This window comes from Ranitomeya imitator, chromosome 3, assembly GCF_032444005.1.
Source record: "Ranitomeya imitator isolate aRanImi1 chromosome 3, aRanImi1.pri, whole genome shotgun sequence".
In the NCBI taxonomy this organism is placed as follows: domain Eukaryota; kingdom Metazoa; phylum Chordata; class Amphibia; order Anura; family Dendrobatidae; genus Ranitomeya; species Ranitomeya imitator.
In genome coordinates, this window is record NC_091284.1 from 427195050 (window position 1) to 427207111 (window position 12062).

At 42.8% G+C, this 12062-nt stretch overlaps 1 protein-coding gene across 1 annotated transcript in view; it reads right to left on the bottom strand.

The window, feature by feature from the left end:
• Window positions 1-12062, bottom strand: part of LOC138671649 (nuclear receptor corepressor 1-like) — a 141694-nt gene that overhangs the window by 52010 nt on the left and 77622 nt on the right. The window contains exon 12 of the mRNA XM_069759819.1: window positions 6113-6175. Coding sequence (XP_069615920.1) covers window positions 6113-6175 — 63 coding nt within the window. The remainder of the gene's footprint in view (window positions 1-6112; window positions 6176-12062) is intronic.

The following is a 12062-nucleotide window of genomic DNA, read 5'->3' on the forward strand; positions in this document are numbered from 1 at the left end:
ACTTGTTAGAAGGGTCCACGGTCGAGAAATGGATCACAGGGGGTCTTACAATCAGCTGAATGCGAGGATTCACCAATTTGCAGTCACAGAGAGAGACTTGTAGCTTAAGAATGGACAATCCCTTTAATGTAAACTGTCCTGAAAGGGCAAGTAGTAAGGCTAGGTTCACATTGCGTTAGTGGGTGTCCGCTGACGGAATCCGTTACATGGCGCAATTAACGCTATGTAACGGATCCATTAGCGCACCCATTGACCGTAATGTATCTAACGCATCGCTAACGTATGCCATTTTTGGCATGCGTTAGCGATGTCCCGTTATTTTCTGACAGACCTCGAACGCTGCTTGAAAAAAGAAGAAAAAAAAAAAATAGACTAGGACTGTGGTGATGATGCAGCCCAGTGCTGACCTGGAAAGGGTAAGTAAAACTTTGTTGTTGTTTTTTTTTTTACACATGAGCCTATGGGGGAAAAACGTAGCTTTTTTATGCAAATTTTCAGCTGCATTTCACAATAAAAGCAAAGTCTATGCGATTTCAGAAATCTCATGCACACAAAGAGCTGTTTTTGCAAAATGCAGGATGTCACTTCTTTTAGCTTTTTTGCAGTGGTTTTCACCCATTGAAAGCAATGGGTGATGCAAAAAAACGCTGCAAAAAACGCAGGTATCAGGTTTTGTGGATTTTTGGTGCCAAAACTGGATGAAGTAGAATCAGATTATTTTTTTATGCACTCAATTTTAACAGCATGCATAAGAGACAAATGTACCTGGACAAAAACACCGCAAACACTCAGCAAAACCTGCTTTTCTGACGTTGCAGGTTTTGCCTGCAGAAAAAAAAAACGGAACATATGAACATAACCTTAAGCAAGCAACCCCTTTAATAAATTGCTGCCCTGAAGAACACCAGCCCAGAAACTCATGACTTTAAGAAAATAGTGTCATACCCTATCAATGACACAGATGTTAGGGCTTCTCTGCATGTATATGGTGAATGGAAATACACAACCTGGTATAGAGATTACACACCGAGCAAATACAAAATCCACCTTCCAATGATAGAATATAAGAGCCCCGAGGGTTCGTAAAATATGTTAGTCATTAATTATATTCAGAAATCAGCAATACACAAATATTCTTTATTTCAATGCCACAAAATGCTTAGGCAGAGCCAAGAAAACCATACAACACTGGAAGATTGAAGAATATGAAGAGGCCACAAGTCGATGGTCTACAGAAGCAGGAGTCACATCATGTGCCATACAAATCTGATTGTAACCTCTACACCTCTGGCCACCTCTCTCCTCCCCTCTGCAAATCCCTCCACTGGCTCCCAACTCCACATCGAATCCAACTACTAACACTGACCTACAAAGCCATCCACAACCTGTCCCCTCCCTATATCTCTGAACTAATCTCCCAATATCTCCCTCACACAATCTTCCCAAGACCTCCTACTCTCCTCCACACTTATTCGTTCCTCACACAACTGCCTCCAAGACTTCTCCCAAATATCCCCCATCCTCTGGAACTCCACGCCTCAACACGTCCGGTTATCCACCACCCTCGGGTCCTTCAGAGGGAACCTGAAAACCAATCTCTTCAGGAAAGCCAACAGCATGCAATAACCATTCTGCTGCCTCACCACCATCAGAGCTGCCACCCCACCACCACCCGAGCTGCTGCACCCCCGACCTTCTGTCTCTACCCCATTAACCCATAGAATGTAAGTCCGCAAGGACAGGGTCCTCTCCCCTCTGTACCAGTCTGTCATTGTAAATTCGTTTACTGTAAACATTATCTATAACTGTATGAAACCCCTTTCTCATGTACAGCACCATGGAATTAATGGTACTATATAAATAAATAATAATACACCGGATGTCAGAGACATCATGTGCCATACAAATCTGATTGTAACCGCTACCCCAGATGTCGGAGACATCATGTGCCATACAAATCTGATTGTAACCGCTACCCCAGATGTCGGAGACATCATGTGCCATACAAATCTGATTGTAACCTCCACACCAGATGTCGGAGACATCATGTGCCATACAAATCTGATTGTAATCACTACCTCAGATGTCGGAGACATCATGTGCCATACAAATCTGATTGTAACCTCTACAGCGGATGTCAGACATCATGTGCCATACAAATCTGATTGTAACCCCTACCCCAGATGTCGGAGACATCATGTGCCATACAAATCTGATTGTAACCCCTACCCCAGATGTCGGACACATCATGTGCCATACAAATTTGATTGTAACCCCTACCCCAGATGTCGGACACATCATGTGCCATACAAATCTGATTGTAATCACTACCTCAGATGTCGGAGACATCATGTGCCATACAAATCTGATTGTAACTGCTACCCCAGATGTCGGACACATCATGTGCCATACAAATCTGATTGTAACCGCTACCCCAGATGTCGGAGACATCATGTGCCATACAAATCTGATTGTAATCACTACCTCAGATGTCAGACATCATGTGCCATACAAATCTGATTGTAACCTCCACACCAGATGTCGGAGACATCATGTGCCATACAAATCTGATTGTAACCTCCACACCAGATGTCGGAGACATCATGTGCCATACAAATCTGATTGTAATCACTACCTCAGATGTCGGAGACATCATGTGCCATACAAATCTGATTGTAACCTCCACACCAGATGTCGGAGACATCATGTGCCATACAAATCTGATTGTAATCACTACCTCAGATGTCGGAGACATCATGTGCCATACAAATCTGATTGTAACCTCTACAGCGGATGTCAGACATCATGTGCCATACAAATCTGATTGTAACCGCTGCACTGGGTGGCAGAGACATCATGTGTAGTGATGAGCGAGTGTACTCGTTGCTCGGGTTTTCCACAGCACGCTCGGGTGACCTCTGAGTATTTATGACTGCTCAGAGATTTAGCTTTCCTTGCCACAGCTGGATGATTTATGGCTGTTAGCCAACCTGAGTACACGTGGGGGTTGCCTGGTTGCTAGGGAATCCCCCCATGTAATCAAGCTGGCTAATAGCTGTAAATCATTCAGCTGCCATGATGAAAACTAAATCTCCGAGCAGTCATAAATACTCGGAGGTCACCCGAGCGTGCTGGGGAAAACCTGAGCAACGAGTATACTCGCTCATCACTAATCATGTGCCATACAAATCTGACCGTAACCGCTAGACTGGATGGCAGAGATTATATGGCTGAAATGGGATGTGTATGTGACCCAATGTGAACCGATGGAGATTGGCTGTGGAGAATCGTACAACAGCCACGGTGGGCTCCATCTGCAGCCCCGCTGCTCCTACGTTCAGCATTAGAGGTTCACCAATGCTCACTAGAATTGTAACCGCTACCTCAGATATCGGAGACATCATGTGCCATACAAATCAGATTGTAACCGCTACATCGGATATCGGAGACATCATGTGCCATACAAATCTGATTGTAACCGCTACATCGGATGTCGGAGACATCATGTGCCATACAAATCTGATTGTAACCGCTACCTCAGATGTCTGAGACATCATGTGCCATACAAACCTGATTGTAACTGCTACATCGGATGTCGGAGACATCATGTGCCATACAAATCTGATTGTAACCGCTACCTCAGATGTCGGAGACATCATGTGCCATACAAACCTGATTGTAACTGCTACCCCAGATGTCGGAAACATCATGTGCCATACAAATCTGATTGTAACTGCTACCTCAGATGTCGGAGACATCATGTGCCATACAAACCTGATTGTAACTGCTACACCGGATGGCGGAGACATCATGTGCCATACAAATCCGATTGTAATCGCTACCTCAGATGTCTGAGACATCATGTGCCATACAAACCTGATTGTAACTGCTACATCGGATGTCGGAGACATCATGTGCCATACAAATCTGATTGTAACCGCTACCTCAGATGTCGGAGACATCATGTGCCATACAAACCTGATTGTAACTGCTACCCCAGATGTCGGAAACATCATGTGCCATACAAATCTGATTGTAACTGCTACCTCAGATGTCGGAGACATCATGTGCCATACAAACCTGATTGTAACTGCTACACCGGATGGCGGAGACATCATGTGCCATACAAATCCGATTGTAATCGCTACCTCAGATGTCGGAGACATCATGTGCCATACAAATCTGATTGTAACCGCTGCACTGGATGGCGGAGACATCATGTGTAGTGATGAGCGAGTATACTCGTTGCTCGGGTTTTCCCCATTACGCTCGGGTGACCTCCGAGTATTTGTGACTGCTCGGAGATTTAGTTTTCATCGCTGCAGCTGAATGATTTACATCTGTTAGCCAGCCTGAGTACATGTGGGGGTTGCCTGGTTGCTAGGGAATCCCCACACGTAATCAAGCAGGCTAATAGGTGTAAATCATGCTGCTGAGGCGATGAAAACTAAATCTCCGAGCAGCCATAAATACTCGGAGGTCACCCGAGCGTGCTGGGGAAAACGCTTGCTCATCACTAGTCATATGCCATACAAATCTGACTGTAACCGCTAGACTGGATGGCAGAGATTATATGGCTGAAATGGGATGTGTATGTGACCCAATGTGAACCGATGGAGATTGGCTGTGGAGAATCGTACAACAGCCACGGTGGGCTCCATCTGCAGCCCCGCTGCTCCTACGTTCAGCATTAGAGGTTTACCAATGCTCACTAGAACACGATGGTAGGGTAAAGCGGCCATATTCACGGCTTTTACCAGCTTTCTTCCTGCAGTCAAAATTATGGAGCCCAACATGTGAGACTTTTAGAATCCAAAAGGTTGCATTAAAAAAGAAACAAAAAAATGAATCACGAATTTTGGCTGAGCCAAGTTTTCATTGCAGACGCTTCGCTGGTAAACGTCTTCCAGAGTCACACAGGCTGTCAGTTTCTTTCCTTCCTGCTCTGTTCACCTGAAATGAACTAAAGCCATGTGTCAAGCCGTGCCAAAACTCTGCGCTGCCCCACTAATCATATTGTGTGACTGTATTAGCAGAGGATTATCGAGTCACCCAAGGTAAAGACTTTTTGCCTTCTTCATGGAGGTCAAAGACGCCAGGAGCCTTTTTCGCCATCCAGTATCTCCCTTTTCAACATCCCAAAAATGACCTTCGGCACTAAAATCGCATACTGTATAGAATTTTCATTTTTCTAGCATCATCCTCACTTATGTAAATCCCTCACAACATGGTGCAGATGAAAAGCATGCACACAAACACATGCAGATCAATCACAATGTACAGAGACCATTAGAAAAAGAAGACGTCAGGATGCAATAAATAAGTGAAGGAAAATCCAAGCCCATTACTGTTCTGTATATATAGTGCATGGCACGTCAATAAATAAAGAAGAATTAAAAAGAGAAAAGAAAAAAAAAGGAATCATCATAAAAAGCAAAATAGCTCTCGGGCTATGTAGATCAGAAATAAAACTGAAGCTGCAAAATAAAAGCTGTGTGTCCGAGTACATCATCGCACAAAGCCAAGATGAGACAAGAGGGGAGAAGCCTGGACCAGCATCCTAACTTCTTCAGCACAGAGATCATTATTATTATTATTTTCATAATAAATTATGTTTTATATTATTACTGAAATTGTGGAAAACCTTCAGCAGCCTCAAGTCATTGCTATTAATGATTTACTACACAGGCTCATAGGGTCAAAAATGCATTTTAGAATATTAATACATAGGTTTGGGGTGCTGCACTTTGGAAGAAGCCCCCTATAAAGGGGTTCATCAACTTCCACTTAAAGGACAGAAAAAGGAGAGTACAGGGCCCCACTCAGATTCACAGCACAACCGGTAGCACTATGTGTGACCATGTGACCTGCTTTTTAGACCATGTAGAAATGACTTGGGGGGGGACATTGAGACCCTCGGGCTACAGTCTGCAAGAGTTAGGGGATGCGGAACAGCCACATAGCCACATATAGCAATACAAAAAGCAACGTCTAAGAGCAAACAAATGCCACAACTACATCAAAACAACACACAAGACAAAAAACTCTACTAGGTCAGCAGCGTCTACATCTGGCCGGAGAAATCCACAGAAGCCAAACTTGAAAGCGTTACCTTTTTTAGCAATTTCCATTTCTTCTTCAGTCCAACGGGAGGTCTCCACGGTCTCGGCAGAAGCTGAAAGCACAATACAGCAAATCCCATCAAAAAGAAAGACCCGGATTTGCATTACGAGCACCAATCCTACAAAGCCCACACATAGTTATCCATTTACGTGCAGGCTTCCTCCGTAAAAGCCATTTGAGGGGAAAGAGAGGCTTGAGATGAAGGAGGCAGTCGCTCCTGATTTTGACAAGAGGACTTGTGACAAGCTAGCGGGCAATGTACTAACCGCTGAAAAGCTCAGCTTCACAATGACTGATGAACTGAAAGTATGCCTCAAAACACATCCATGCAGAGTAGTAACACCGCAGAATGAATGCAAAAGGAAAGGAAAAAAAAAAAGCAAAACAACAAGTCAGTGCCTCATACTCCAAACCATAAATGGCATAAAAACACAATACCACTGCAACGTCCACCACAAATAAGACCCTATCCTATACCATATGGGTCTCCTGTGCAAAGAAAAATCAGCACAAACAACTAATAAAAACATGGCTCTGAAAGCGGCTATAGGGGGCGCTAATGGGGAAACCACCGGATCAAATGCTAAAGGACGTGGCAGAATACTGTGCTACTAGAAACCTGATGGGTCACGACAAGTACGTAGCAAAAGCGGTCACCTCCCGACCGAAAGTACGAGACGAAGGGGACGTCACGGCTAATACAAGTCATCTGTGACCTCAGGCCGTGACACAACCTACACGACAAACTGAAACAAAAAGCACAAGCGTACAAAGCACAACACTTGTACAAACATGCACGTAGGCGATGATGGTCCCACATCCACAGACTACACATCAAAAGGCTTCCATTCCTGGTATTGCAAATTTAACGTCGTGAAATGGCACAAATATAAAGCAGAAAACATGGGGTTAATGTACAAGATCTACTGCCGACAAAAAAAATAATAATAAAATGGAACAGATTCCCAAAGTAACCAGATAAATGTTATGGTGCGGAGGTAAATGATTGCCGTAACTTATTGCGCCACTTTTGGTTTGCATGTGCCGAGATGTCCTTACCCCCAGTACATATTAGGTGAAAAGATCAGATATTAATGAAAGATTAAAGAATACAAATCCAAAATTCAGATGTACATGAGGTTTAATGGCCACAAGTTGAAGCAATGAAAGCTCCAAATGACGTCGCCTCCTGCCCACACCCATGGACAAAAGATCATATTCTCCCTGCGTGTTAGGAAGGACAATTACGATCACTTTGACATTTTTTATTAAAGAAAAAATAATAAAGAACTGTTGCATTTATAGCACAACCGACGTCCTCTATCAATAGCAGATAGAGGCTGAAGTCACCCTCAGCATTCAGCGCCTGTGTAGCACAGGTTCGAGGTGCATCCGCTGATATGCTGCTTCTTAAATATTGCGCTGGCTTGCTGCTGCATCATAAGGAAATCATTTTTAATAGGTTGCTACTGCAGAACCAGCAGTAAGCCAGCTATATGAAATCCATTCCTAATGATGCACAAGAAAGCCACAGTAACATTTTGGCCTGGTTATCACATAGGACAGACCTGGACAAACTATGGTCCCAGCTCTTTGGCTGTTCTTATCTGGCTCGCACACCAAGGCCGCCCTCCCCACCTCCATCCCGCTTTCACCGGTATCCGCATCCAGCGTCCTCCATCATTCAGCCTGTACAACTAGGGTCATTAGATCACACCTGCTTTGGAGCCTCACCGAGCAGAGCAAAGTCCGGAGAAGTGCGCTAGGGGTGAGGAAAGCAGTGTTTGTTTTTTGTCATTCATTTGTGGAGCCATCATTATGTATTTGGAGACTGTGGGGGATCTCACTGTGTGGGGGATCTCACCGTGTGGGGGATCTCACCGTGTGGGGGATCATCGTTTCATGTTGAGGGCAATGGGGAGGGGTCATACTGTGTGGGGGACATCATAATGTGCTGGGGTTGTCAATCTGTGTTTGGGGCAGTTGGGTGGCTATTAGCAATCATACCGTTAAGGGCAGTTCGGGGGTCATCATTCTATATTAGGAGCTGTGTATGGGGGAAGTGAGGAATCATACTGTGGGGGTCATCATAAGGAGTTGGGGATTGTGAGGCGATTTTACCATGTTGGGGACTGTGGGGGGATCCTAATCTGAGGGTCACCATTCTGTGTTTGAGGTCTGAGGGAAATCAAACTGCGTGGGAAACCATAGTAACCATCATGCTGTGTATAGGGTACTGCGGGGGGCCATCACACTGTGTGGGCTGATAATACACTGCTGGGGGATCATACTGTATATAGGGAGCTGTAGGGGGATCATACTGAGTGGGTGACATCCTGTGTATTACATCATACTGTTTATGGAGCCATGGGGTCCATTATACTATGTGGGGAGCTCTGGACCATCACACTGTGTGTGGGGATATGACACTTTTTGGGGGGAGCAGTATATCATAGTACGTACCATGGCTGAATAACAAGAGCAGTATAATTTACTGTTTTTCATAAACTATAAAAATGAGTACGGTAAATTATGTGGTTTTGAATCAGAAAAAAAAAAATAAAAAAGCAATAAAATCAATATAACATAATATGTTAATGTTAATATTGAACAGAATTAATTTCAACGTATGGGATCAGACCTCTGCAACAGTCCCGGCCCCTTGAAAAAATTAATTGACCACCTCTTGCTCCCCAATCAGCTGGTGCGGGTCCCAGTGGTCAAATCTCCATGACCAGTAAGTAATCTATCCATTGGATAGGAAACGCATTAGTTTTAACGAAACAAATCCTTTAGAGGGTTTAAGAATTAAAAAAAATAAGTAAACGTGGCTTCTTCCTTTGGGCACATCTGTGTGAGGGGTGTACGATATTGCAGCACTATGGCCGTGTAGAACTACAACATGTAACCGGTACACAGCAATGTATATGATGCGGACAGATTTCCCCTAAATAAACAGCGTGATAACCCCCTCATACATAGTAGGGCACATTCACACTTGGTACAGTGCATGGCAAAGAATAGGAGGAAAAACCTCTGGACATTGCTGTAACCAAACAAACATTCCCTGAATTACATGGCAGAAGGAACAAATACCAACAGTAATTACAGCTTTGTTATTGGCAGGAGGGGAGAAGGGGCAGCCTGCCAGATCCCCAGTGCTATGCCCCAATGTTACATAATCCATCACTAACCTATACATGCACTGGTTTTGGATGAAGGGAGAATCAGTTCCTCCATTTATAAAATAGACACGACACGTTCTTACCGGCAACCAAAACCGAACTGCAGCTACACACTGACATTTTCAGGCTCTTGTAAAAGTGATTTTCACATAGATTTAGAATGAATTCGTATTTCAAGTTTGTATGTTCTAGCGCTGCAGTGTGCTGCCTTATTTATTTAACTATATACGAGTTGGCGACTCTAGGTTCAGCACCTGTTCACACTTAGTCTATGTTTGATGTGCCGGTCAGGTTTTTGAAATGTATTCTCTAGCCTTCTGATCGTGCACTCCGCCTTCTAGCCACAGGTGTTTTAATTACAGCTGGTCCAATACCCCTCCATAGAGAGAGAATTTTAGTCTAGGAAGAGGTTTCACATGTACCCATTCTGATGGAGACGTTTATTCTCAGCAAGGTAAGGCAAGCGTAGGACCTGGTATAAGAGAGATGCCGTAAAGTGGCTACACATAAAATTGGCCATTTTTGTGCGCTAAACGCTCTCATTTTTCATATTTCTAGTGCATTTATGCAGTTCAAATTTCGTATTTCAAGTTTGTATGTTCTAGCGCTGCAGTGTGCTGCCTTATTTATTTAACTATGTGTATAGCATGTGTCCACAGCAACTCTCTGCCCCCAAATTAGGAGTTCTGCATTACCCTGCAGTCCTGTTCACAGGATGACACTTCACTTGACATTACCAAACCTAACCCATTCATTCAGAAAAGAAAATTTTCTTTTAGTGGCAGTTTCACAATGACTGTTATCCTCGTCTTGTGTAGATACGGGAAAGCATCTACAGTCTCAGGGAGAGTAGAGAAAACAGGCTATAAAAAAGGAGGAGAGCAAATGACAAGGAAAATAGGTGCAGGATAGAAGCTGTGCTGATATATGAGCTAATATTATTATTATTATTATTATTATTATTATTATTATTATTATTATTATTATTATTAATGAAGACAGTCGCACACTGGATACACACAGAGCTCACACCCAAGCCTGTATTACTGAAAAAGACACCCATAACAGAAAAATCTGAAACATGGATCAGGCTGAAAACTGAATACAGATCTAAAAGTTAATGAAGATATTAAATACACGATACCCTAAATCATTAAACAAATCAAAGAAAAACAAATTAAGCACACCAACATTTATCCTATTTGTGACAAGGTCTGAATGGAACTTCGGATTTCACACTGAATAACAGATTGAATAAATTCTCTGGGTTATTGCAATCGATACCTAATATGTGTAGGGTTTTTTGTATGCAATGGGAAAAAAAATTGATTTTTTTTTTCATATTTATTTTTTGTGGCGTCAGATGTGGAAAAAAATAAGTTGAAATAAGCATGCCTTCGAAAAATAGAAATGTTAATGGTGTCAAGTAACAAAATACAAAGACAATGAACCAAAAAAGAAGTCTAAGGCTATATGCAGACGTTGCGGATGTTACTGTGGAATTTTCTCTGCAGATTCTGCCTTTCTTGGCAGAAAACGCAGGTCAGAATCTGCGCTTTATTTTGCGTTTTTGTTCGTGTTTTTTTTTTTTTTTTTGCGGATTTGCTGCAGATTTTGTACAGATTTCTTCCTTTTTTTTTACCCCTGCGGATTTCTATTATGGAATGGGTGCAAATCCACAAAAAGAATTGACATGGTCCTTTTTTTGAATCTGCTGCGTTTTTCGTGCCGATTTTTCCGCACCATTAGCACAGCATTTTTTTTGCCATTAATTTACATTGTACTGTAAATCACTTGCGGATCTGCAGCGTTTCTGTGCGGAAAAAAACACTGCGGATCCGCAGAAAATCTGCAACGTGTGCACATACCCTTAATCGACTCAACATTTTCTGTAGCCACCAGTTTTTGAAGGAACTCGGCAGGTAGGTTGTTCCAAACATCTTGGAGAACTAACCACAGATCTTCTGTGGATGTAGCCTTGTGTAAATCCTTCTGTTTCGTCATGTGATCCCACAAAGACTCAATAGATGATATCAGGGCTCATGTAACTTCCCTGCAGAGTCCCTTCAAAAAACTGTGTACAAGCATACGCAGAATTGATGCTGCTCTGAAGAAAAATTGTGGTCACACTGAATATTGATTTGATTTAGATTTCTCTTTTTTTTTCATTCACTTTGCATTTTGTAAATTGATAAAATAACATATTAACACTTATATTTTTTTACAGCATTCTTACTTTGCAACAGTTTTTTTTTTTACCTTATTGCTCATTTTTTCCACTGTAACTGGGGTTATCCATAAGGGGTTAGTTACAGGGGAAAAGGGCCCATTAAAAAGTGACATAGGTGACTAGAGGAGCTGTTGTGGAACTGCTAGGACCCAGCAGCACTGATATCCTGGGTGCTACAGAAGCATCGGTATATTCACTGTATAGTGCTCACTGAGCACTATTAGGCTAGCAAAGGAGAAGAGAGAATCTGTAAAAACAAACAAACAACAAAAAAAAAACCACTTGTCTTCTTCCCAGATGTATTTGACAGCCAGAGACAGGACCTGCTCCTTCTAGATTGCAAGATTAGGAGTTTTAATCTACAGCCACATGCAAATTGCCTCTTCGAGAGACAAAAAGGACTTGGACTCTATAGCGCCACCTGTTGGAAGTCACAAGTCAACCCCTCTTTAACGAGTCTTGCAATATGACCTAGGATAAAAGCCAAATTAGAACCTACAGCCATAAATTTACGACGGCGTGGG